General features: G+C 47.2%; 2 protein-coding genes across 2 annotated transcripts in view; one reads left to right on the forward strand and one right to left on the reverse strand.

The window, feature by feature from the left end:
* On the reverse strand, positions 1 to 27,098 carry LRRC4 (leucine rich repeat containing 4). The gene is made up of 2 exons (XM_003806047.6): positions 26,959 to 27,098; positions 1 to 26,786 (listed from the first exon to the last, which is right to left on the reverse strand). Exon 2 carries the CDS (start codon positions 26,684 to 26,686, stop codon positions 24,725 to 24,727), a length of 1,962 nt encoding a protein of 653 aa, XP_003806095.1. The 5' UTR covers positions 26,687 to 26,786; positions 26,959 to 27,098; the 3' UTR covers positions 1 to 24,724.
* The window catches only part of SND1 (staphylococcal nuclease and tudor domain containing 1), a 436,722-nt gene that overhangs the window by 348,106 nt on the left and 61,382 nt on the right, over positions 1 to 27,234 (forward strand). The window lies entirely within an intron of this gene.

Consider the following 27,234-nt stretch of genomic DNA (forward strand, 5'->3'; position numbering starts at 1 on the left):
CAGACATGGCCATTTCCAAACACCCAGGGTGCACTTAACCACTTCCTCCTCCTAATCTCAGCATTTCCACTCTAAACACATCAGCAGCTTTGTAACTTACTTTCTTTCTTTTTTTTTTTTTTGCCCTATGTTTTGGCCCTTGATGTATTTGTGGGAGGAAGATGGGTAGACTGGCTAACTGTGATATCAACTGATTTCCGAGTGATACAGTTATACCCTGAGTCAGTTTCTGGAGATTAAGCAAGGGTGCCAGGACCGTTGTGAAGGGCTCTCATTGTTTTTACATGTCAGTGACTGCCTGCCTTGGTTTTGCCAGCTGCAAAATGGAAGAACTAAGCCCTCTTTTGCCTAGAGAATGCTAAAAGGTGAATACTGAGGTGTGGTGGGGAGGTTTCTAAGGAGACCCAGACCCCAGATGATGCACTAAGAGTGCTGTGTGACCTGAAGAGGGACCTCTGGTCAGAACATTTTTTTCTGTCACCAGCAACTGAATAATTATGCCCAGTTGGTAGAATAGGAGAACTGTTGGCCTGGGACCCTGAGATCTGACCATGATGTTCCCCATTGGACTAAACTTTGGCCAATATTTCCTTTTCTCTATGCCATGAAATCTTTTGCATTGCCTTTTTCTGGACATGAGTAGAGTACTGACTTTGGCTTCTGATAAGCAGCATATCCTAAAGAGAATCTGTCCCAGAGGACTTAGGGGTTCCTTCAGTCTTTGCTGCTCTGGTTGCACTATTCCTGAGCTAAAGATGAAAACAGACATCAGATGTTCGTCTTTGTGTTATGGGTTGTTATCCCCAGCCATCATAACCGTGTGTCTTATTTCTTGGTTGTCTGCATAAGGCCGTATTTACATAGAGTTTGCAATCTTGCCTGTGTGGTCAGTATCCATTTCACCCTAGGTTTACAGCCAGACCTCTAACATTTTGACCCAGGCCTCTGATATTCATGCCATGTCTTTTGCCCAGAGTGTTTAAAAGGACAGGCCTGTGCCCTAGCTGCCATAATCTTTGTTATTTTCAAGTACGAAGCAAGATAGTTTTGCCTTATTTGCTGTCTGTCTATATTTTCTGGGCATGTCAGCCAGGGAGTGAGGTTAGTAAGGTATAGCTAGAGATTGCCCTTGAAGCTTTTGATTCTTGCTTTCCTGTCCAGAATTATAGTCAGTTGTTGAGATAGCCTATCCCAACACCACTAACGTGTGACAACTTCAAAAATTCATGAGGCCTTGGGATTCACAGCACCTCTCAATAATCTAGCCTTGTATCAAGAGAAGTAGCCCTGTTGGAGCATTGCCAGCATGTGAGGTGCAGAGGGGCCCTCCGTAGCCAGCCCTTCAGCCCTTCCAGGTGTGAGAAAGGGCTCTTCATGCCACACTCACATGTGCACCCACGCATGCCTAACACCCAGTGACTGGAAGACTGCCTCCAGGGAAATACATGCAGGCTTACACCGCCCAGACAGTCTTGCATCTGTCCTTCCTCTTTCATTCTTTCACCCGCCCCCTTGTGTTTCTGTAATTTGTACAGTATCGTTGAAAGGTGTTGAAGAGATCAATAGCAATTCACCTTTTCCCTTATTGATTCAAGTGATGGCAAGAAAAAATGGCAGGCAGTACCAATTCATTTGTCATGAGCTATCCATTTCCTACCAAGCCACCAGTGACCTCTCCCAATGCCTGTTAGGTTGCTGATTTACAGTTGGGATTACTTCTTTTTCCAACCTGCTTTGATAGGAATGAGAGAACCACTGTGTTTGACTCCTGTAATCAAAGCTGGGTGAAGAAGGAGACTGCAGGTACTGAACAGGAAAACTGCTGTGGAGCCTGGTCTCCAACTCCGAGGCTTGCTTTATTTGAGGAGCTCCCCACCTGTGCTGGGCTCTCTAGCAGAGGCAATACGGCATCAGCTGATGGAGCTGCAGTCTCCCCCAGCACTTCTCAAGTCCCCACCCCCAGCCCCCGACCTTTTTCTAAAGGACACAGCCTTCCTTAGAATGTAAAATGAGTGTGCTGAGTGAAAAGTCCATGACCCCTGTGAACTGGCTCTGCTTTTGCCAAAGGTGCAAAGGTTTGTCATTCCCTTCATGAGCCTTCAAGTAGTAACTTCAGCTGACCCTGGGGGAATGTGAGGTGCCCAGGGTCCGGCCTTAGCAGGGCTGTGGGTGAAGGAAGTGTTCTTGTTCTTAGAGGGTTCTGTATCCACCAGGAATGTAGAGTGGAGACAGTTCTTCTCAGCTTCTTTTTCTGCCCTAGAGAAACAAGCATGGAGGGGTGCGTGCGTGCGTGCGTGCGTGTGTGTGTGTGTTCAGCCTCACTGGGAACAGTATCTTGACTTTCACTTGGAAAAGGTAATGGTGGATCCTTGTGTGTGTGCGCGTGCACGTGTGTTTTGATCAGCCTCACTGGGAACAGTCTCTTGACTCTCATTTGGGGAAAGGTAATGGGGTATCCTCCCCCCACCTCCCAAATAGAGGACAGTTAGCTGCCACACACTTACATGCACATTTTAAAAACTGTGCATTGCGAATGGCAAATATGTATTAGTTCACTCACCTGGTGGGAGGACCAGGGTTCTTTGAATCCCAGGACTCTTAAGAGGGAAGTTGGCACTGACTACAAAGCCAAAGCTTGGCTAACCCAGCTGCTGCTTCTCCTTTATGTACCATATTTTGAAGGTTGTTGGTTCTTACACAGAAGCAACTGTTGTCCCCCACACCCAGTGTGGTCACCAGGCCCTCTCAACTCCCATCAGTGCTGAAGTTTGCTGCTGTGGCATAAAGTGAGCCAATTCCCAGAAACTCCTGCCTATGTAGACTTTTGGCAGAGAGGCTGCATTTGGAGGGCTACCTGGAAGAGAACCCTGCTCAGCCACTTACCTGAGTGGGCAGTTAATGGTGAGCAGTGGGAGTGGCAGTTCCCAGGGCTGGTTGTTGCCAGCATGGAGGTCGCAGTCTTTGTGTCAGCCCGAGCACACAGCCAGCCTTCTCCGGAGGAGCACTGCCATCTCAGTCTTGTTTCCTGAGCGCCGAGTGGGTTGAGGTCACTATTTTAGATGCCCCTCTCCCAGTAGCGAGATTTTGTTAGAAACCCAGTGTTGCTGTGTCAGGTAGCTCTGCAGTATGCCAGGCCTGGAGAAGGCAGCCAGCTCTCTGTGAAGCTGGTTAATTACATGTGAAGCTGCCAGCAGGACAATTGTTTTTTTTCCCATGGATCATTAATAAACCATTCTGGCCTGGCAATTCCATCATCTTCCTCAGCTTTGTCAGACGGATCTTCCTCCTTTTTAGTATAAAGCTTTAAAAATGGCTGGGAGTGGCAAGAGGGAGGGAAAAGAAGAATCTACTTCCATTTAATGCACATGTTTTTCCCTAAGCTGAAAAGTGGCTCCCTGCTTTCAGATCATCTTGGCAGCCAGAATACAAAGGGTTCAAGGCTTGCCATGGGTGGGAAGTGGCTCGGCTCCTAGTATTTGCAGCAAACTACAGACCAGGCCTGATATGGAGACGAGGCAACTAGTGCAGCAGATGGCAAATAGTCCTGCTCCACTGGGGCTCCAGATATGCACCATCTTCTTCCTTCAGCCAAGGCAGCCTCATTCCTGCTATGCCTGAGTACAGAAAGCATTTCTGGTTTTTTAGAAACTCCTTTTTTAGGCAAAGATGGAAGAAGGCAAAGCAAATATTATATGGGAAACTCAATCTAGTTATAGACGTTTCTTTGTCAAACAAACTAAAATAGAGCTTTTCCTTTGTTGGTTAGAAAAATTTAGGAATGGAAATCTACATTTCTCCAAAGAGCATTGAGTGCAAAGATAAAAACCAAATTATAAATAGAAGTGAGTATGACCCATTCAGTTTCCAAGGACTTGAGCATACAGCCTTCATAATACTGAATTATAGCCTTTCATAGATAGAAGGGATCTAGAGGTTATATAGTCCAATCCAAACATTTCACAGTAAATGAGAAAACTGAGGCATGAAGAAGTTCATCACTTGATGTGCACTTTCACATGGTAAATTTCATGGTAGAGCCAAAGTCTCCACATTCCTACTGTATTGCTCTTACCTTTATCCCCACAGTGCCTCCCAGACAACAGCCTCATCATCCACCTGAAGTACAAGTAATAATTTGAGAATATGACAGTGGCATATAAAAGGGAGTAGGTGATGTGATGGAGGCAGACAGAAGAGGTAAACGGGTGCATTCTCTTTAAATTGTATTATTTTAGTGAGAAAAGGATGGGAGCCTAAGTTAGAGAAGTCATCCAGGGCTTTGGCCTTCTGTAAGGAAACTCCTCCTAGACAGGGTTGCAAAGATAACTGCACACAGATTGAGAACGTGTGCCAGAGGAGGAGTACAGGTGTCTGACAGACCTGGAATTTTCCATCGCTTTCCCTGATATGTAGTTGTAGAAAAGCTGCTGTCTATTCGTGCCAAATCCAAGCTTCAGATAAGCCCAGAGGAAACCAAGGAGTGCTAAACTCTTACAAGTTGGGGGCTTTTTCTTTCCTTTTTTTTTTTTGGAGGGGGGTTGCATTGTTTTGATTTTTGAATTGAGAGAGTTGTGGGGAGGTCAAAATGCCCATCCAGGATTGCCCTCGAACTCCCTAGGTGGGACTCCAGCTCAAGCACTCTGTTCTGGTCAAGTTGAGGCAGGGCACAGGGTGGGCCCATGGGTGCCATCCCTTTCCTCTGGTATCCCATGCCCCTGGACCCGCTCCCTCTACTCTCCCATGAGGCTGATGCAGGACTCATGCCATGCTGTCAGGGTCTGGGGGTCTCTCCCACCCTGTAGCAGAGGCTGGTTACCCTTCTTGTTAGCAGTGATGTCTGTTCGTCTTTTAAGGGGTTGTCCAAGTGGGGGAGGAACAAATCATATTTTCCAGCAATTTAATTTTATTAACTCTGATTTTTTTCCCCTTTTCCAAAGCACAGCTAAATGGAGCTAAACATAGACATGAGGGCTATATTTAGTCCTGATGGTGTGGTAGAGTAGAGAAGGCACAAACACAGAGGTTTATCTGCTACCTAGTAAATATGGGGAGGTGTCAGGACTGTAGAATTCAATAGTAATAATAAGCATTTTTATGGTGCAATGACAGCTTTGATACAGGGCATAATTTTCTCAGGATTGCTATTAATTGTGCTTCTGCCTATGAGCGGCCCCCTAGTGAGGGGCTTGGAACACCACACAAGTTAAGCTATATTAAACATCAATTAAAACAGCATAAAATAGAAACTGAATAAAATATGCAAAGGTCAAGAGTGGCTGTGAACATGCAGACAAGGTATTGGGGAAAGAAGGGTTAGGGCCTGGTGAGCCTGGTGCACTGGCGGATTCATACTCCCAGCTGCTGTTAGCTTCTTTGGAGCCCAGGTTTAGTAGGTTTGTTGGAGAGTGAATTATGGGACCCTCTAGCTTTTCCAAGTTCAATTATCCTCAAAGGGGTTTCGGAAACTACTCATTGCAGGCAGCAAGAGATGGAAAAAAACAACCAGATTCTACCAGTGCTGTCCAACAGAACTTTCTATGTTGGTGGAAATGTCCTTTGTCTCTGCTGTCCAGTACAGTAGCCACGTAATGGATATTGAGCACTTGAAATATGGTTTATACAACTGATTAATAGAATCTTTATAAAATTTAAATAATTTCAAGGTAAATAGCCACATGGGGCTAGTGGCCACCTTATTAGACAGCATAGGACTCTAGACAAGTCCCCTGCACATTGTGCATTCTGGCAATGTTAGGTTTGCATTGTGTTCTTCTGAAAAAGTCTGCACCTTCCCCCATGCCAGTGAGTGTGTTTTCTCAATAACTTTTTTTTTTTTTTGACCCTTATCTCTCATGCTCTTGATACAAACTTCCACATTTTTTCATAAGGGTCACACACGATGCCAAGAAATGAGAAAGGAGTCAATGCCGGATCAAGTCAGACAACCTTGTCCTTATCCTTGCCTCCTTTTCTCCTGAGAGCCCCTAGTCAATCTAATACCAAGTGTTTCCCACTCCCAGAGAGAAAAGGGAATGGCTTTGGATCTCTGGCTGAAGATCACAGACTGCGGAGTCGTCACTGTTCCCACTGAACATCTGATTAAGTTGCTGAGTCTGACCCTTGAGTTTCCCAGAACTTGCCAAGATTCAGAATTCCCAGATCATCCAGGCAGCACGCTCCTGACAGTCTTTGGTCCTTTTGGCACCTGAACTGAAAATCCCTTTTCCCATAGCTCTTTCAACACTTGTTGAATGCTTATAATGAATCCATTCATTAGGATGACACAGTATAGTGGAACAAAGCACTACACCTGTAATCAGAAATCCCATGTTTAAGTCCTGACTCTTCCATTTACTATCTCTGTGACCTTGAAAAATCATTTCACCTCCCTGAGGCTTCATCTTCCCCAAGAAAAATGAGTGTTTTGGACTAAATGACCTGTGGGTACTAAGAGGATGAAGAAAAGAGAGCCAGAGAAAGAGGCCCTTATTGCAAAGCCTGTCTTCCACATAGCCTCCCCCTTCTGATGTCAGCCTGCATTTAAAGCAGCTCTTTCCTGAGGCCACGGAGAGGCTTCCAGTGAGTCTAGTTATCACTCACCCCACCCACAGGTTGTTCAGCACCACAGACACCATGAGCCAGACTGCATGGCATTACTGCCTCTGGTGGTTATTGTACTCATGTGAACCTCAGGGAAGTCAAGACTGGTCCCCTATTACTTTGGCATCCTCAGAGATGCCGTAAGAAGGCAAGAGGTTCCTTGGCTTAGGCAGTGGGTCCATAAAGCAAGAGGGGTTTTGTAGTTACCTGAAGTATGCAGATCTCCATGCTGGCTCAAGGGCTGTTTGCCAGCCTTCCTTTACCCAGTAGTCACTAGTCACTGCTCCAAGGATTGGCCCCAGCCGCCCAGAGCCCCTGTAGAGCCGCCAACACTGCACAGCTCACAAAGGGCCCTGTAGCATCTCTGAGGAGCTGGTGAGCAGACGCCCTCAGCAGAGGTATTTTTAGCTACAATGATACAGCCTCATCTTTTTGCAGGACGTTTTGTTTAGTTATTTTTTTAATGAAATAAATAAGTAAAATTGAAGACTGTGGTACTTACACCCCAGTGCCAACACCCAAGAAGTTTTGGCGCACACTGTCCCCCCCACCCCCAGACACACACACCACAGGCCTATATAATTAATCCTCTCTAAAACCAGGTGCTGAGGCTCAGAGTTTGCCAGAATATTAGGCCACAGAGACAGTGTGTACAGAAGCAAGAAGAGCTAGAAATAGAGTGGAGGAATGATGCAGACTGGCCCAGTGCAGAGGTGCTTGAGGGCCCTGTGAGCTGCCCAGGCAGCTGGTAACTACCCTGGTTCCTGGTGTTCAGACCTTTGATGGATTTGGTGGCTCAAGTGAGTGGGCCTCAACTCCTGGGGAGAGAGTGCCCTTGTAGTATACAAAGGATTCAGTTCTATGCCTTGCTGACATTTTAATGCTTTTGTTTTCCTTCTCTTCATCCTGTCTGGCATGTCACGTTTTCCTTGGCTCTTTTATTGTGTAACATGTGATCAGGGGCTAAAGGACATTCGCAGAGCTTGCTTCAGATCCCAGAGCAGGATCAGGGTAGTGGTTCTTACCCCAGCTGCACATTGGAATCATGGAGTATGGAGGCTTAGGAAAGCTACTAATGCCTGGGCCTCCCTCCAAAGATTCTGGCTTCATCAAGCACCAGCTTTTTAACTTCCCCAGATTTATTAGTTGATACCAAGGAATAACTTTGATAATTTTGGTAGGCATAATAATGGCATTGTGGTTATGTAAAAAAATGAACATATTTATTAGAGATACATATTAAATGAAGTGTTTAAGGTTGAAAATGGCATCATGTCTGGGATATACTTTAAAATGCTTCCACAAAGAAAAGGGGGATAGAGATGAAGCAAATATGACAACTTTGGTAGTTGTTGGATCTGGATGGTGGTTATATGGAAGTTCATTACTATCCTATTTTCAGTATTTTGAATTTTTCACATCAGAAAAGGGTTTTAAATATATACATACATTTTATATAAATATATATTAATGTTGAAGCTCCCCAGGCAATTTTAATGTAGAACTAAGATTGAGAACCACTAGTTAGTTTAGGGGATTAAATTTGGATCACCATGCCCTAAAAGATGTGTTTTGTCTTTGGACTTTGTCTAACCTAAGCCTGATATTTCTGGATAAGTTTTCATGAGTAATCTGGACTCTTGGTAGGTGGGGGACAGGATGGCACAAATATCAAATTAGACCTGTATCTGGAATCTGACTTCAGGAGCATACAACTAGACAATATTGTCTCTTCCACTGGATGAACTCACTGTAACCACCCTGAGAGCTATTATACCTTGGAGTTTACCTGCCTCATCACTTGCCAGCACTGCATGTCCCATCCTATGGACCTCTCTGGCTACACCAGGGCAATGGAAGACAGCTGCAGCTGCATTGTAACACATGCCACAAGAAAGCCCCAATCCCTTAAGAGTGCTCAGCAGTTTGCCAAGCTGTATTTGCCTAAAGCTGGGGCAAGAGGACTGAAACTTGTACCTCCCCCCATTCCCAGGAGTCCACATGCCCTCAGCTCTGCATCCGTATGTGTATGAGGCCTCTTTTGTGTCTTCAGTGCCTATTCCAACTCCCAAGCACTATTTTGCTCTGGCTGGTCAGCAAGTGGGACGAGCAGCAGCTTGCTGCAGCCAACCTAAATGGAGCTCTGGAGCTCAGGCTGGAAGCTTCCATGCTACATTTACATACCACATCCTTGCTCAGGACCCTAGCTGAGCACCTTTTCATTCAGGGGTAGGCTGCTAGTTCTTCTTTCTTGGGGGGTTTTGTGATTTACACCTAAACATTAAGCTATGAATAGTTTATGTTTTGCTAAGCAATACCGAAGCAGAGGAAGCGTTATGGACTGCCCAGGTCACTCAGCCAGCCCAAAGGTTCGCATGGCACCCTCCCTTCCCATTGCCCCTGGACCCCTGAGACAGCCCTTTCTGCCAGTGCCTGCCAGTGCACAAGTCACCCCCTGCACCTCTGTAGAAGGGCCTGGCTCATCTTTGTTTTCCTCACACAGTCAGAGTCAGCGTTGGTCCCACACTGTCCAGTGCTACATCCAGACTCCAAATGAGGGGGTTGCTTCCTCAGCCCAGTCCTAAGAACAAGCCTACTGTGTGGCCTCATCTGTGTTTCTTCATGGGACTCTGGACAGGAGGAGGCAGGGGCTTCTCCTGACTCTGGATCACTCTCCAGAGTGCTCCCCCTTTATATACCTCCACCGTCCCACTCTTAGACCACATTGTCATTGTGTCCGCCCAAGTGCTGAGTGCCTTGAGGGCAAGGACCAAGTCTTTCATCTCCATCGTTCCCCAGCACCTGGCAGGGTGCGGATCACTATACTGGTTCTAAATAAGCAAACTAATGAATATGTGAATCACCGAAGGGCTATGGCAGGGAATGCCTTTACACTAAGGGTCGGAATCCTCAGATTTAAAAATTAGTTTCTCAGTCATTTGGGATTATGAACCTAAACTGTGAGATGATCTAGAGCAGCAGTCCCCAACCTTTTTGGCACTAGGGATCAGTTTCGTGGAAGACAATTTTTCCATGGACTGGTCGGGTGAGGCAATGGTTTGGGGATGAAACTGTTACACCTCAGATCATCAGGCATTAGATTTGCATAAGGAGCACACAACCTAGATCCCTCGCATGTGCAGTTCACTATAGGGTTCAAGCTCCTATGAGACTGTAATGCCACTGCTGCTGATCTCACACGAGGGCGGAGCCCTGGCAGTAATGCTCCCCGCCTACCACTCACCTCCTTAGGCAGGGCTCTAGATCAGGGGAGACCTCGGCCTAAGTTTGCTTGTAGAGCAGCCTGTGACTGATGAGGGACAGCCTGTAGCTGGTAATGGCTAGAGAGAAATAACCTATTTGATATTCTTACTACTTGCCTTTGGAATAAAGGGTAATCTCTCTGTGCCTTGGTTTCTCCCACTTGATATTCACAGGTCTCTGAGCAGTCTATCCTCTCTCCTTCCTTGCCTGGGGCTCTGAGGAGAGTGACCTGCTTGTAGGAGGGTTTCCTTATGTTTTTCCAGGGCAGTCAGTCAATTAACACCTGGCCACTTCTTTTGGAAGTTACTCCTCCTGAACCTGAATGAAACTTCAGGAACAGTCACTCAGCTTAAGCACAACCATGTATAACAAGCGCTTCTGGAGTCAGTGGCAGTACTGTCCCATCTATCAGAAACCTGTCTGATCAGTAAGTCTTCTTGCCTCCCTTTTGAGTCTAGAGGCTGTCATCCTGGGTATACCTTTGAATCTCCTGGATGTTTTTTAAAGCATTGAAGGAAGTCCTGTCACCACCCCTAGAGATTGCAAGGTATTTGATATAGCATCTAGATTTGATCTACACTGGTATTTTTAACAGCAACAGTGCTGATAATACGAGCCTGGCGCTGAGAAGCACTGTCTCCAAGAGTCCTCACTAGAAGGAGCTGGAGTGGCACTTGTCCCCCGAACAGTCCACTGCTGGCCTCCCTTTCCCAAAGGCGGGTGGGAAGGCAGAGCACCTGTGTCGTCCTCCTTAGCTAGTTCTGAGACAGGACTCCCATATTGCGCAGTTGGTGGTGCAGCTTCCCACCCACCCACAGGCCCACATACACATGCACACAAAGCCCACTGCTTCTTAACTTTGGGCAGATCTGTGGAGGGGAGATAGATCTATCTGTGGATCAAGATTCAGTTTTGCTTTGGCGGGCAGTTGTGAGAGAGAACAGTCCACAGCTGTGTCTACAATTTGTTACCAGAGATGAAGATTTTTTTTAAATTCTAGCTCAAAGAATGCTTCCCTGTATCCATCCCACCAGCTCCTAAGCATCACATCCCACCCATTGGTAGCAGAAGAGCCTGCCTTAGCAGTGAGAGGCAAGGCCAGACACCAGTTGAAATCTCAGACAGCTTCCTACCCTCCCTCTATATCTTGTCAGATATTTCAAGCTTTAAGTCCTTATTCGTGCTCTGCCTACTTGGCTGGCTGTTCTTGCACTTGAGCGGCTTGTTTGCCTGGACAGGTCCAAGCTGTCTGAGCCATCAGCAGCTGCACCTCCTCCCTCGCGCCTTCTGTCTGAGCCAACCTTGATTCACAGTAGTGCAGATGGCCCCAGCCATACCCAGGGATGTCTGCCACTCCCATCCCCTCTCCTGCCCTGCTTTCCCAAGATGAAGGGGCTGGGTCAGGCCTTGCCCGCAGGTCAACGTGGGGCTAAAATGAAGACCGCTCTTAGTTCATGTTCTGGCATATTAATCAGGGTGACATGATAAAAAGAATTTATCTGAAACTCATAGAACAGGGCAAGGTTTAAGTTCATATTTTGCAGAAAACACTTTCCAGCCTTCATCAGTGCTAATCTGTTTTTGAAAATGGCCTTAATCCCACCCACTTTGCTCCCTAAGTATTTATAGGAGCTGAGAGTCAAAAAAGCACGTGTCAGAAATCACCTTTCTTCCTTTTCCTACCCTTACTTCATTTTGATATAGACTTTGGCAACTTCTCAAAGTACAATGCTCAGTTTTTCAGTCTGGTTCAAGGTGCTTAAAGGTAGTGCCCTGTAATACACCATTATAATCAATTAGTTTCCCTTCTCCTTGTCCCTTTCCAACAGAAATGAAATGATTGGTAACAAGTATGAGAGGGGTCATGGGTGACCTTGTTCAAGAGAAAGATATGGCTGCAGCAGCCCCAGGACACCACTCTGCCTTTCCCCATTGCTGGCTTCTTGGTGAGCAGCAGAAATTTGGAGCTGTACAGGAATCAGATGTCCCACCTAGCAGGCTCTGCCGGAGCCAGACATAGCCATCCACTCTGGCAGCAGCCTATCGAAGGGAGAGAATCCTGGGGCAGCAGCCTACCAGGCTGCCCCTTCCACTTTAGATAGGGCCATGCAATGTAAATACATTATTTGTATTTACATTTGGGTCATCTGCAAACCAAAGCGATCTCAGCAGCTGCTGGAATGCCATTGGTACAGCCATACCAACATTTATATTATTCACCCTGATGTCTAGATTGCTATTACTGACATTATTTTAAGGCTTTTTCTCCCTTAGAGAAAGCTCTTCCAGCCCTAGGCTGCTTAAATAGGGAGGAACAACTTCTTTTTTTTTTTTTTTTAAGAGACAGAGTCTTGCTACGTTGCCCAGGCTGGTCTCAAACTCTTGGATTCAAGAGTTCCTCCCTCCTCAGCCTCCCTAGTAGCTAGGACTATAGATGTGCACCACCCTGCCCAACAAACCTTTTTTTTCAATTGAGGAATATTAGGATTGAGATATATTATGGACTTTCTATACAACTTGGGGTGTTTTCTTCAGGATAAGTATATTTTTAATCTTTAATAATGATAAAATACTTTACTGGCACCTAAGGAACAATAAAATACTGACTAAGAGGCCTGAAGAGGCATCTGCTCCTATCTCTAGAATTTGAAACCAGTCGTTTGGTGAGCTCTCATGCTGGAGTGGGCATGGGGCCGTGTGGGTGGCAGAAAATCAAGGGGTCTCATTCCACTGAAATGTCATGGTTACCTCAGCCTATGGCTGGTGTCTGCCCTCTTCTCTCCAATTCGGTAAGGAAGAAAGCTCCTTTACCAAAGCGTAGAGTACCTGGGCAGAACACCCAGGAACCTTTTTCTTTCTCTAAAGTCACATGATAGATCTCACCACAGCAGTCAATTTCTTGTTCTTCCTAACTGCCCCTACCCTCCTTGTGTAGATTACATGTCTTTTTCTCTTCCTGTTACAATTGTTACTTAACCTCTTAACCATAGGAAACTTGCTTTCTTGGATCCATTATTTTCTTGTGTCTGACCAAATCTTAGTGATCTGCCTGCTTTTGTTTTTGATCCAGAAATTCTAGTCATTTGGAAGTACTGGACAGAGGGTCAGCTATAGGCATAGGCCAGGTTCTTGAGGTATAGGTCCCAAGGACCTGAACTGACAATATTTGTCTTAGTCCTTAAAGTAACCATCAGATTCACTGCCAGAAACTTTAGCCAGCAACAAAATGTGGCAGATACACTACCACCCCCACACCCCCTGTTATGTCAGAGAACATCCCTGAAGCTGCTCAGCACAGTGTAGAGGGGACAGCAGAGCTCCAAGAGGGATCCTGCTTTCCTCATCCTGCAGTGAGGTGTGATTCAGAAGAGCACACAGCACGCCAGAGGCTTGGAGGTTAGGATAGGGAGGTTCTTCCCCCTGTTCTCATGTGGCTTACCTGCAAACCTGCCTAGATGGGGACTTACAGAGGGCTATCATCACCCCAGAGTGCTTGGACTGCTCAAATCAACTAGGTAGCTGCTTGCTACCAGGATGTCCAGGACATGAGGGGGCTGCATAAGTACAACTATTAATCACCCAGCAAGATGTTTTCCTGTTGTCCCAGTACAGGGCCACCTCTCAGGCTCCATGTGTCGCATTCACTGAAGTTTTAGACATGAGAGGTGGCTCTGTTCTCTCTGGGGGACAAGTCAGGAAAAGATTGCCTAGCTGACTCTTCCCTGGTCTCAGTTCCGAATGAAAAGCCTGCCATGCAGCCTTCAGCATCTGCTACTCCCCGTGCCACACCTGATCCCATCTCAAGTCATTTCACACCAGCAGAGGGAAGCCCTGTTCCAACTCCAGCAGCAGCACCACTCGGGGAGGGGGGGCAAACTCTTTACCCTTGTGGTATTTTGTAAACTGCAGCAGCGAAGCCTGAACTTCCAGGAGGGAAATGAAATGACCTTGGCAGGTAACAGGTTCAGGACAGCCAGCATTTGTCTTGGTTGTTGGTTTCCACATGTTAAATGCTTCTAGTTGCTCCTGACCTTCCTTGCCTGCCTTTGTTGGTCAAGTCCTATAGGCACTGTGGCATTTGTGCAGGGAGCAGGGGAGAGGAAGCTTTTCTGCTTTACTCTGGCACCTGACAAGGGCTCTCTATCCAGCATTGGCATTGCCAGTGGGGAACTGCTGAAGTAGCACTCTAGAGTATCACCCGGGAGACCCCTCTGTCTCCTGCCAAGCTAAACAAACCCTGCCCATGCACTCTTCTGAATCACACCTCACTGCAGCTTTGTTCCTTCTTCCCCGGTACTGCTCAGGGCACCGCCTTACCGGAAAGTCCTGTGTGTCAGCAAAAGAAGCACTTGAGGAGAAACAAATTGATATAGGAAGGGGGAGTGCCACCCAGTCATCTTTTAAGTACAAAGAAAAGGTCATCGGAGTTGTATGGGGTCCAGGTTGGATTATTGTTGACTCTGCCTTGCTGTGGCAAAAGGGCCAGCTCTCTGGATCCAACCTTGGGCATTGCCAACCCCATCCAGCTGCTGACAGCCCAGCACAAAGAAAACACATGCTGTGTACACACAGATGGGTTTGCATGTCAGCATGAGCCCATTTTTAGCCTTTGGCCAGGAAGGGCAGTTCACAACACAGTAATTTAATTAAATTTGCCTCCCTCCGTGGCCCACATATTTGAAGAGGTTTGGGGGGAAATGAATCTGGCTGAGGAACATTACCCTGCCGCTCTGGCACTGCCCCAGAGCCAAGCCACAGTACCATAAAGGGTCTCACCATCCTGAATACGACCCAGGACATCTGTCTGCACTGCAGGCTCTCTGGCCGGGCTGCCTGCTGGCACATCTGGCAAGGCAGCCTCTGGAAGCAGTCCGTCTCTATCACAGGCAAGCCACCAGGGGCGAAATAAGGGACTCCCTACCCCCTACTCAAGACCTGCTGGCAACAACTCTAGCAGTAACTCACAATATTAGCTTTCATCACAGATTTCAGTGTATTTAGAGTGGAGAGGACAGAATAAGAGAACCCCCTACCCTCAACTAACATTGAAGCCTCAATAACAGCTATGATCCTAACTTCATTGCTGTTAAGGCCACATACCTGTACTTCTGTCCTGGAAATGACCAGTATTTAGGGACCTGAAATTGAATCCCTTACCCTTACTTCCCATGAACTTATTACCACATTTCACATCTCAAATGTCCATCAGTTTTGTCCATTATGTCTGAGCTTAACCCACACTCCAAACTCCAAAGACCTGCCCCCCTCCCCACCTCAGCCAGCTAGTTCCTCCTTGAACTGAGTTCATCAACTCATCAGGAGGCCACTTCTCCTGTGGTCACCCCCTGGTCCAGAGAATCTGCCCATGATGGGTAGTCCTTTCTTATTGCTAACCCGTAACCTCTCAGTCCGCCTTTTCTGTCCTAAGTCAGCTGTACCAAGCCTGCTAGGGAAGAGCATTCTCTTTGGTTATCTTTCTCTCTCCCCATCAATAGCACATCCTCCTGGCTAACTAATGTCTCTTGTGTAATGATAGCAGCACCTCTGAGAGAAAGGGAATTTCTCTGGCACAGTTCGTCTCAACACCAGCATAACACAGGCTGTTGCTTAGGAGTGGGAATCATTAGAGTCAGGCCATTATTGGAGGGGACCGGTCTCTAGGGGAGCTAGCAGAAATTGCCGCTCCTTAATAGATGGAAACTCATTTGCCTGAAGCCCCCGCCCTCCTCTTTATTTTCTCTGCATTCCTCACCTCCCATTGCTTCCCAGCTTTGAAGTTGAAAAGAGAGGTAACTCCACCCAATGCACATTTCTGCTAAATTAACTTGGTTAGAAGAAATCCTTGCCTGAAAGCACTGTTCTTTTAGAATGTTTCTATTGGGACTTCACTTGAAACCATCATGAAGAAGACAAATTCTAATTAAATGTATGTGATAAAATTATAGCTAGGGCCACTCTCTTCCCAAGAGAGGATTTGTTGAGATGGGAGGAAGAGGGGACAATTTCCTAGCTTTCTGGACCCCAGTTTCAGGGTAGGCCCCTGAGTCAACCTGGGCTGCCAGAGCTTTCCCTCTGAGGGTCCCCTTGCTTACACAACACTAGGAAGGCCAGGGAGGTAGAGCGGGACTCCAGGCTTCTCTGCTTCTCCAAGGGTCTGCATGACCTTGAACAGACCTCTAACATGATTTAGCTTTCTGCAAGCCCTCCTGTCATGTTGGGATAGATGTTACCTTACTACCCTGCACTCTTGTAGAGAGAAGGGGAAGGCCATGGAAGCAACACATGCCCCTTTTGGTTTATTAGCCATGGGGCTGCCATCAGAACACACATGCCCTGAAGAGAAAGGAAAGTTGCCTGATTTCTCAGCTCTTCCTGTTTGAATGAAATCGTGAGTGGGCACCATCTGTCTCAGAGCATTAAGCACAGATAACAGTACTGGTGGGAAAGGCCTTCCCCCCTCCCAAAAGGGAACTATAAAGGATTGCATCAAACTGCAAACTCCAGGGGGCACTAATCACTTTGCCATTTCTGTAAATGGCGCCCCCTGGAGTTGTAAGTCATGGTGGCCCTGCAGGCGCTCAGCAATTGCGCTAGGTCGCAAACCCAGAGACCACAGGTAAGGTCTCTGCATCACCAGCTATGTGACACCTGGGCAAGGCACATCTTCCTGGGCTTCATTTTCCTCATAAATAAAATGTGAGGGTTCAACTAGATTTTCTGAATTAACTTGGAAGTTCTCATTGCTTTCTCCACATCCCGGAAGTTAGGAACCATGAACCTGTGTTCTGTCTCAGTGTCAATTGCCATCCCCAGGTCGGCCAGCCTCGATAACATACCCAGAATGAGAAGGCACCCTCGGCTGACATAACACCACTAGTCGGAGTGGATGTGGACTTACACATGAAGGGGGAAGGATTAAGGAAAGGGAAAGCCTCCAACGGGCACAATGGATGAAACAGCAAGCGCACAGAATGGGCCAATGCCTTATTCTTCTTGTATTCATCCTTCTCCGTGGCTTCAGAGCCTTTTTTCTGACACACATGCACACAGCACCTCCAGTGCTTGCCGTCTCTCCCCCTCATGAGAGAAACAAAATGAAATGCAAACATGCTTTGAAAGAGCACAGTCTTGTCCTGTCCCTCTGCATCCCCTCTCCTCATTTCTAATGAAAAAAATAGTCTTCCCTTTCCCTGGTTCCTTCAACAGTCTCTTCCTTAGGTTATTTTTTTCCTCTCTCCTTTCCTACTCCATCCAGACTTCCCCCTGCCTAACCTTAAAGAGATGAATTGGAAGAATATGCAGTCGTGTCAGAAGGATGCCATTGTCAGTTCACACAGGCAGACACTAATAGGATAAAGTATTATCTGACTTCCTAAATTTAAGTCCAGAAATTAAGTCTTCTTGCAATGGTAATAGATTATAACTTATAACCACTGTGGCTGGCAGGCTGCAGAAACAGGCTGTTAGTATCTGAGGCCTCAGCTCCATTTCTGGGCCTATTGTGAGGGATGCACTCAGCATTCCTCCAAACACAGCTGCATGATCCAGGGAACTGGCACTTGGCTCCTGGATGGAACTGCCTCTGTGGAGAGCTGCCTATAACTCATTCAGTTCACCTGCCGTGGGAGAAGCTGTCTGAATGGTCTTAATGAACCTGGATGAGTGGGCAGGTAAAGGGAGGAAGCCAGGGTCTTGAAGACTGGGAAGAAGTAGCCCGAGGCAAGGAAACCAAACTTTGCACAGGGAACACTTAGTGTGCGAAAGCTCTTCTCAGTCATCCTTGCTGACTCATTGAGCAGGCAGTAACTTATCTAGTGACTAAATCAGCACCAGCTTAGAGACACAGGGAAATGAGGGTTGAGACCTTAAAGGAACTGTAAAAGAGACTACAAATTAAGGAGTTGCCCTGGAGAGGAAATATCATGAGAAATGTTAGGAAGAAAGAGCCATCATTCTTCAAAATGGAGGGCCTCATGCAGGATTTCCTAGGTCCTGTTATGGCAGATGAGTGTACTCAAATGGGGAATATGGGACAGGAAACCTGATACAATAATTAATTGAAGGGTATTTTTTTATTAGTGGGGCTATAAGAAGGTAGGTGGGGGCTGGGTACAGTGGCTGACGCCTGTAATCCCAGCACTTTGTGAGCCCGAGGTGGGCGGATTGCCTGAGGTCGGGAGTTTCAGACCAGCCTGGCCAGCATGGTGAAACCCCGTCTCTACTAAAAATACAAAAATTAGCTGGGCGTGGTGGTGCACACCTGTAATCCCAGCAACTCGGGAAGCTGACGCCAGGAGAATCGATTGAACCCGGGAGGCGGAGGTTGCAGTGAGCCGAGATCACACCACTGCACTCCAGCCTGGGCAACAGAGCAAGACTCTCTCTCAAAAAAAAAAAAAAAAAAAGAAGGTAGGAGGGTATGAAAGAAACAAGTAGATCAAGTACTGTTTCTTTGGCATCCTATAATTGATTTAAACTGTAGTAATTACTCTAGTAATGTTCCTGAGTGTACAGAATGAACAAACCTGAAAGCCTAAGTACTATCTTGGTCCGTCTAGCTCCCACACCTAGCTTGAGAGTAGCCTCTCATATCAATGCTTCCCTGCTATTGTTTCAAAACTCTTTTTGATGGGATAAGTGGGCAAAGATCATGCCATCGTCTCAAATGCTAACTTCCTTTGACAAGACAGTTTCTCCCAGGGATATCCCCCACAGGCCTAGGCCAAATCTCTGACTCACTGCAAAGGTCCATGTACACTGAACTGATAGACATCACTATTTTTATTGGAAAACACAATTTATATAACACTCTTCCTCTGGAATAATACTCTTTTTGTGGACAAATACCGAGTTGCTCCCTCTCTTCTCCCCAGCACACCCCACCCCCCTCCCCATGACTGTGTTAATAGAAATGAGGAAATGGGTTTAGAGCAGATCCCTGAGTGAGCCTGTCAGGGTCAGGATTAAATTACATCCCTGAAGGCTGGGTTGCTTCCCCAAGCAGTGGACAGCCTCCAGGATAGGGAACAGGACTGTTGTGGGTAGGTGGTTTGGCCCAAGTACTGACAGCAAAGCTGGCGTGTACCAGAGGATAAAACCTGTGATCATCCTAAAATCTAATTCTAGCCTCTCATTAGGAAATCAAAATGCATTCTTTCTTCGCCTCTCTTGGAAAGTTGATCTCCCTGCTTTTCTTCTCCTCTGTTTCATGCCATGAATTTCGCACTAACAGTCCTCCCCCATCCAGGGTCCAGCCAGCCTCTTGCTTGCTAAGGCAGAGGAATCTCCCTGGCTTTCCTCCTTGACTGCATTGCAGCCCCTTAGCCTGTGTATCTGCCATAGAGCTCCATTCTTCTCTCATTTGCTTCAATTATGGTGCTTTTTGTCTGCCTTTCTTTTCTCCTAGCTCTGCAATACTGCTCGGAAGCCCCACCGGCCCTTTCAGTGCTACCTTCTTCCTCCTAGTGCCTCCCCACTCCCCACTCCCAGTCCTGGTAACACTTAATGGTCAGGGAGGATTTCATCACTGACCTGAGTAATAAGGCTATGACTGCTCTGTGCCAGAGAAACATGGGTAGGGGAGAAGACATTAGGAAGTTTACCTTCTTGGTAAAGGACCTAGGCTTCCCAAGGTCCCAGCCCTCAGCTTATGCATGACTATCAGCACCTTTACTTTCTTCTGGCTCACCACAAGGAAAGGTAATCTATTCCTGGACTAAATCAGTGCCTTGGGACAGCTATAGTGCTGGTGTAGGGATCAGAGTACAAGGCAAGGTTTTCCTGGGAGGATAAGTATAACCATGTTTTTCACAGTGATCGGGCTTATAGATACTATTGTCTCTGACTTCTAGATCATCATCCTTCTTCTCTGGAGTAGCACAATAGGCATGTCTCTCTTTGGACATATACAATGTTCAAGAATAGGGGTGGTGATGGGGGCTTCTCTGTTGATCTGTGTGTTTGTGTGTATTGTCAAATAACTGTTATCTAGCATTTGCTATATGGTGTGGAGCACTAAGTGTGAGATCTATGTCACACACATACATATATAATTATATATGTAAAATTTCAATTCTCACAATCTGTGAAGTACTGAGGTAGATAGTAATATTGTCTGTATTTTTTAGGTGAAGAAACTGAGTCTTTTTCCAAAGTCACACCGCTAGTAAGTGATGGAACTAGGATTCAACATAGGAAGACTGGCTACAGAGTCTGTGCTTGTAAGCACTATGCTATATTGCTGTGTGTGTGTGTGTGTGTGTATTTCACTGATCTAGTTGCTGAAGCCCTTATCACTGCTCCAAGAAGTAATTTACTTCATTTTAATTTAAAGCAAAGATGAAAACAACTTATCCTACTGTCCAAACCATTCTTCCCCTTGCATAGGAGAGGGGTGCTTCCTGAAAGGAGTGAGACCAAGAGAGTTGCTCTGAGCCAAAAGCTGCCTTGCAGTTTAGCTGAGGCAGGATTTAGAAATGGCGTGAACAGTGCCTGCATTAGCCGATGGCATGGAGTGCTGAGTGCCAGCAGAGGAGATAAAATCAGACATATGTTTGGATATAAATGTTCCTCTCTCTCTTCTAATTTTAAGCCCCTGCTGCTTTGTTGCAGTGAAATGATGGAGCCTTAATTATAGGCCCTGGCCCCCTGAGGTAGAAGCCTGGGTTGAGTAAGGCCCACTTAGCCCTCTCCCAGTCTCTACCCATTACCACGGAAGGAAGCCAGAGACCATGGACTCTGACCCTCTTCTCAGACAACAATAGGAATTGTCTTGCAGGGACTCTCTGCTGGTTGTTCCACGGCACTCAGCAAGTTGCTGGCCTCAATACACATTAAATAGCCATGATAAAGCTAATGTCTCTAGGCCTTAGAAACTAGCCTATCTACCTTTACCTCCATTGATAATAGGATGCAGCTGAAGGGTGTTAAAAAGTCCTGGAGCACATTGTAGAAGTGGCAGCTACAGCATGGCACTTAAAGAGCTAGAGCTGGGGTAGATACAGTGGAGAAGAGGAGCAAAAGACCCTCCCAGTATTCTCATTGTTGAGCCGGGTAAGCAAAAACCACTCCATTATGGGGAACCTCTGTGGTCCAGTAGGTGTTTTAAGACCTCCTCCACACTGCAGAGTTTCCAAGGCTGGGAGGAGGCCAAGCCACCTTTTCTAACTATAAAACACCAAGTCTTACCTACTTCACTCCTTCCCCTTAGCTGTCACCCTCTGTGGGATCCTGCAGTTTCTGTCTGCCATTGGGCCTAAGAATCAGGAAATGGTTAGGTAGAGTCCTGATAGTCTAACCCCTTAGCACATGTGGAGCCCCTGTAGTCAGGCCTTAGAGGGCAGTATAGCCAGTTCTAAAGAGAGTGAACAGCTCTAAGGGATAAGAGAACACAGACGTATCTTAGGAAGGTCCCATTTTAACTGTTTTGCTAGTTAAGTATGTTCTTGATAGCCAATAGCAGCCTGGGTGAGAAAGCACATTGACTCAGGAGTCAAGAGACCTGGGCTTTTAGTCCCACCTCCTCCACTAGCAGTGTGACCTTGGATATGTCTTTTAATTTCTCTGGGGCTCAGTTTCTTTGACTGTAAAATGTGAAGGGATTAGACTAAATGATTTTTCATGGCCTTCAGTTCTGTAATGAAAATTCTCTAACTCCGTATCATCAGCAAGAGCCTTTACATCCAACGTGTTGCTATAACTACCCCCTAAAGAGCTACCAACCCGTGTTCCATTCCTAGGTAACAAACCTTGGCCTGGCCAAGGATGAGTCACAGCATTCACGGCTGCATTTTTGGTACTCACGGGATGCCTCTCTGAAAAGCTGTCCCAAGTGCCTGCTACAGAGGAGGATATACCATGATAGCAAAGGAAGGTTACTGCTGTAAAAGTGGAAACTGCGTGGATCAAAGGGCAGGCCTACTGGGGTAAGGAACTCTCCCTGCAGCTCTGAGGATACTTAAATCTAGGATCCATATTCTTAGTCTCCCCCAACTCCTTTGAGGTTCCTTTCAAAAGTCCTTCTCTCACAGATTGAAGCTGAATATAGTCTTCCTTGGGACAAATGCATTTGTCCATAGGACTCTTTCCCGAGATTGTTTTAGGCCCATTTCTGTACCTTTCCCCTCAGACTGTTAGCCACAGACCCTTAGTCATTGCAAAGTTACTGCATAATTCCCTGTCTGCTCAAATAGCTGTCAAAAAAAAAAAAGAAGGGTGTTAGGAAATTGGCTCCTCATCCTCTATTTCTGAAACAGCAACTTCCTCCGCAATTTCCTCTGAATGCATACCCAGGAAGCTGTTTTAAACAGCCTGAGTTGTGTCTTGTGGCACTAGGAAAGGGAGTAATTTCTTGCTTTTTCACCTGGTCCTAGCCAAGTCCCACCCTTTGCTCTCCTGCAGTTTTCTTTCTTTTTATTGGGGGTATGGTGATAAAGGAGAGGCAGGAGGAACAGATCTTTGGTGCCTAGAACTGTGAGTGGTAGTTTATAAGTGTGTGCCCATACATATGTGCTGGCACACTGATACCCAGAAATGATGTATATACCCAGGAGGATTAAGAATTGGCCCTTTCTTAGCCAACTGCTGCAAAGTGCTGCCTGCCTCTCTTTCCCTCCTTAGTGCCAAAGAGTTCACACCCACTCAGTCCCAATTCCCTGCATTAGTATAAATACTAGCACTGAAGAAATGCAGGGTCCTGATTCACGCAGCCTCTCTGGACATTATTACTTGGTAAGCATCAGGAGACAGACACCTACCACCAAAACATGTTTAGATTGTTTAGCACCCAGAGAATAGAAGCAACACTGCCTGTGGGAAATTTAAGCCAAACTACATTATTGCAGGCCTCTGAAATCCAGGTCCCCCAGGTTCCTCGGGTAGAGCTGGTGCTGCCTGACCAGCAGCTTCTGCTGAGGTGGCATTTAACTTTTGGCCAGATCCCAGGAGCTGAGGCTGACCCATTTCCCCTGCTTTTCCAGGGCATAGGGAATTTGATTATACCCCCAACAAAGCCAGGGACTAACACAGTTAGCTTGTAGAAGGTGCACTAGAATCGGGGTGCTTTTATTTAAGCTAAGGAAAGGTTGACAGCTTTAGCATTTTCCCATACTTGAAAATAATTTAACATTTGTCTTTCCCCCAACATACCTGTACCCTCCCCTCCCCGCTTTTTTATTAAATAGAAATGATTGGCTCATAAGAATCTATAGGTTCAGGGTCTTACTCAATTTAACCCTTTGGGGACATTGAATTAAAAATTCAACAATATTTATTAAAATACAAAAATACACTTTTCTCACATTACAATCAGTGTTCTTTTGTTGGCAATTCCCCTCCCCCACCCATACCACCCCCTTTCAAATCTGAACCCCTTATTTCCTTTTAAAGCTAAAATAATAACTGAAAGAAGTTACATCATTAGATGGACCAGAATAACAGAGATCTCTGCCTTCCCCACCCACGCCCACCCTTTCTCTTCCACCTTCTCCTGAGGTGGCCTGGGAGAGGGAAGCTTCCCATCAGTGTGCTCCATTCAACAGTACCCCATGTGGAACTCCATGTGTGCATGCGTGTCACTTGTAACTGTGGATCTCACAGCTTTTTGATGAACCATCCTGGTTGGGAAAGGCTTCATTACTTTACATGAGCCTGTACCCTTTTCGTCTCTCCCTTTTCTTTGCTACTCATGTTCTGCCCCCACCCCATCACCACAACCAGTTGACATCCGCTGTAATAATCCCTAATGAATCAGCATTTAGAAGAGTCACCAAATCACAAGCATGAGAAAAGCTTCCACTCCCAAGCTCCCCAATTCAGGCTTCTCCTCCCTCTCCACCTTAAAACAAACAAAATCTTTTTTAAAAATCATAAAATGCCATCATTGTCTACAATCATGTGTCAGAGTCCAGGAACAACAGGTGGACATGGCACAATGCTAATTTATGGCCTCCTGTGAATACATTCTCTCTGCTTTACCCTCCCTTCCCACCCCCCCTGCTGCCGCACCCCTTCAGGGGCCTCCTCCTCCTCCTGGGAAACCCTGAATAGACACATGCCTTGCAGAGTGGGTTAAGCCCAACTGCAGGAATCTGGTGCAATGTGAAAGCATTAGACTGAGAGCTACGCCAGCTCCCGTCCTTCTCTGCTCCTTTCTAAGCATTCTGTCAGGCAAGGCACATGTGTGTCCCAGTGCACACACCCCCAAGACTTGTGCACATGGACAAAGACTCAGCCCCTTTAAGGGTTCGTTTGAATTTTGGTGGTTTTCCTGCTTAAAATACATGTACAGGTCTATCTTCCCCTTAGCCTCTGAAGAAAAATATTATTGCCACTATCATTTTGGCACAGTACAAATTCATGGTGCTTTTTTTTTGTATTTTTTTTAATAAGATAATTCTGCAAAGACAGCTCTCGGCTTAAGAAAGATGTCTGTAGAAATGGATAGTCCTGTGTCCTATGAAGCATCTTCTAAAAAATGACAGATTCAGTCTATCCCTCTTGCCCCCTCAGCAGCCCACACCCTACCTCTTTAAGGATGTTTGTTGTTTTAGTTTATTTTATCTCAGCAATTTCAACCTTATACCAGAAATCCCTTCTGGCAGCATAGCAAGTTAACTTGTGGCTTGTACCCCACAACGTTCCCAAGATTCCCCCCCAACCCCTTTAAATAGAACTTACAAGTTAGAAAATATTTTTGTTTTGACTTTTTGTCTTTAAATTTTAATATAATCTGTTTTTTTTAACCAGCCCATAGACTTAATATATAAGCATATACAAGAAAAAGTCTCTCCCCACTCTGTACAAAAGTTGCTGTCTTTGTGTGCATTCTATTGCATTTTATAAGTTTTTTGGGGGAGGGGAGTCATATTTGAGTTTCCTGTACCTTGTCCTTGGTATGGGTCTGAATTATATAAGGTTCAGAGATAGTGGTGACTGTGGGGTGCAGAGAGTTCCCCAGGCTGTTTTCTGTCCAGTGGGCCCCATGTGCTGGTTTGTAGGTGTTGTAGTTAATATGGTCATGAATTGTGGGCAGCACTACTGCCCCCTCACCTGATACACCGGACGGAGCTGCTGTTGCTGCTGCGGATGTTGCTGCTGGGATGTCTTCGTCCACCTGGATTATCTCAACAGTCCGGGCGGCTGTGACTGTACTCCGCTGCTGGTGCCGCTTACGAAGTTTATAGAAGACAATCAACATGGCGGCAGCTAGCAGAGTCACTGCCACAAAGCAGCCAATGATGATCTTGGTGGTCTTCATGACTTCATCCAGGCTGGTCTGCATCTTGTCAGTGGTGTCTGTCGCGGGTACTGCCACCTGCTTGGGCACACGGGTGGTCTGAATGAGCACCGTGGTAGAGGTGGTATATGCCGGCTGGTAACCAGTGGACGTGGTAGGAACAGGCTTGTACTTTCGCGTTGTGTCCTCAGGCGAGATCTCCGTGGTCTCCACTGTTACTGTGGTGAAGAAGCTGTAGTTGGAGGTGTTGAGCTCAGCCGTGCTCACATTGAGGTAGGCCGAGGCGTTGGAGTTGCCTGCAACATTGGTCACCATGCATGTGTACACCCCAGTGTCTGAAAGCAGCACGTGGGAAAAGTTCAAGGTGCCGTCGTTGAGGACAGAGATCCTTGGGTGGCGGGAGGCGTGGCTGAGCACTGTCCCATTGGGCAGCAACCACTTCACGGAGGACATAGGGGGAGTCCGACACTTAAGTTCTGCCATCCGACCCTCAGAAATGTTGAGGTCTCGAGGTGCGTCCATGATGAAGGGGGCAGAGCACTGGAAGGAGGCCTGGTCCACCTCCACGAGGTAGCGGCCTCGCATGTGCATGGGAGCATGACAGCGGCCACAGCAGGTGGAATTGGTGGGTATATACTCTCGAAGCCACCAGGCTAGCCACAGAATGTCACAATCACAGTTCCAAGGGTTGTGGTGTAGATGCAACTCCACCAGGTACCTCAGCGGGGTAAAGAGGTCATGGGGCAAAGAAGAGAGGTTATTGTGGGCCAAGTTGAGTTCCACAAGTGAAGCCAGCCCGTCAAAAGCATTCCGCTCAATCAGGCTGACCTGTGAGTTCATGACCCAGAGCTTCTTGAGGGAGCTCAGGCCATGGAAGGAGCCAGGCCTGATCTCAGGGAAATGGTTCCCTGACATCTCCAGCTCCTCCAGCCCCACGAGGGGGGTGAGATTGGGCATGTCTTTAATGTTGCACATGCCCAAGTTCAGATACTTGAGGTTGAACAGCCCCTCGAAAGCTCCCTCAGAGATATACTCCAGCTTCTTGAGCTCCCCCAAGTCCAGGCGCATGAGGGAGGGCACCCGGTTGAAGGCGTAAGAGGGGATGCTTTCGATGGGGTTGTTGCGAAGCCAGAGCTCCCGCAGCTTGGACAGGTATTCAAAGGCCCCGCTAGGGATGACTGTCAGCCAGTTGTCGAACAGCTCCAGGGTGTTGAGGCTGGCCAGGCCGTTGAAGGCCCCCACCTCAATCTGCCGGATGGAGTTCCTGCCCAACTGCAGGACCTCCAGGTGGTGGAGGTGGCGGAAGGTGTCGGCCTGGATCATCTGGATGTTGTTCTCCATGAGGTTGAGGTACCGGGTGTTCGAGGGAATACCCTGCGGGACCTCGGAGAGGCCCCGGCGCGTGCACACCACCTTGCTGAACTGGTTACTGCACGAGCAGACGGAGGGGCAGTTCTGGGGCCCGGCTGAGGCGGCAGCAGCGATGGCTGCACACAGAATCCACACTTGCGCCGTGAGGTAGACGAACGGGAGCAGGATGGCATTCCAGGTGTGGTGGTGCACAGTTACCTGCCACAAGAGCTTCATGGTGTGGCACGTTCATAATTCACCATCGCCTGGGATTTTGGCTCGGAAAGGAGAACCAGCCCTACCCCGGCTTAAGTGAGCTAGGAGCTCCTCTTTCCATCTGGAGAAGGAGGTGGGGAGGGGGCGATTAGAGAGACGGAGCGGATCGGCCGAAAAAAATCCTGCCAAACTCGAGCGGTCCCTGGTCTCCCAACCCACCCTCAAGGCAAGCCCTCCGAAAGCTACGACTCTCCCACACTGCAACCGTCCCCACCCAGTTCGCCGTCACCTACCTCGGAAGGAAGGCAGGAAAGCACTGGCGTGGTGTCCTTAAGCTTTCTCCACGGGAGCTGGGCACCTCGTTCCCATTCCGACTTCTTAGTTTTAATTAACAAAAGGGGGAAGTGGTGGGGGCGGGGAGGGCAGAGGGGAGGGGAGGGAAGGGGTGGGGGAGACAAAATGGCCTCTAGTAAATCCGGAGCCGGAGCCGGCGAAGCCGCGGAGTTGAGGCGCGCCTGGGAGAGCCAAGGCCCGGCGGGCTATGCAGGTGCATGCCCCCTCCTCCGCCC

The sequence above is a fragment of the Pan paniscus genome, chromosome 6 (assembly GCF_029289425.2).
Source record: "Pan paniscus chromosome 6, NHGRI_mPanPan1-v2.0_pri, whole genome shotgun sequence".
NCBI classification, from domain to species: Eukaryota; Metazoa; Chordata; class Mammalia; order Primates; family Hominidae; genus Pan; species Pan paniscus.

Excerpts from the sequence above, each read along its gene's own strand:
- LRRC4 (XM_003806047.6), bottom strand. The coding sequence starts at position 26,686 with ATGAAGCTCTTGTGGCAGGTAACTGTGCACCACCACACCTGGAATGCC.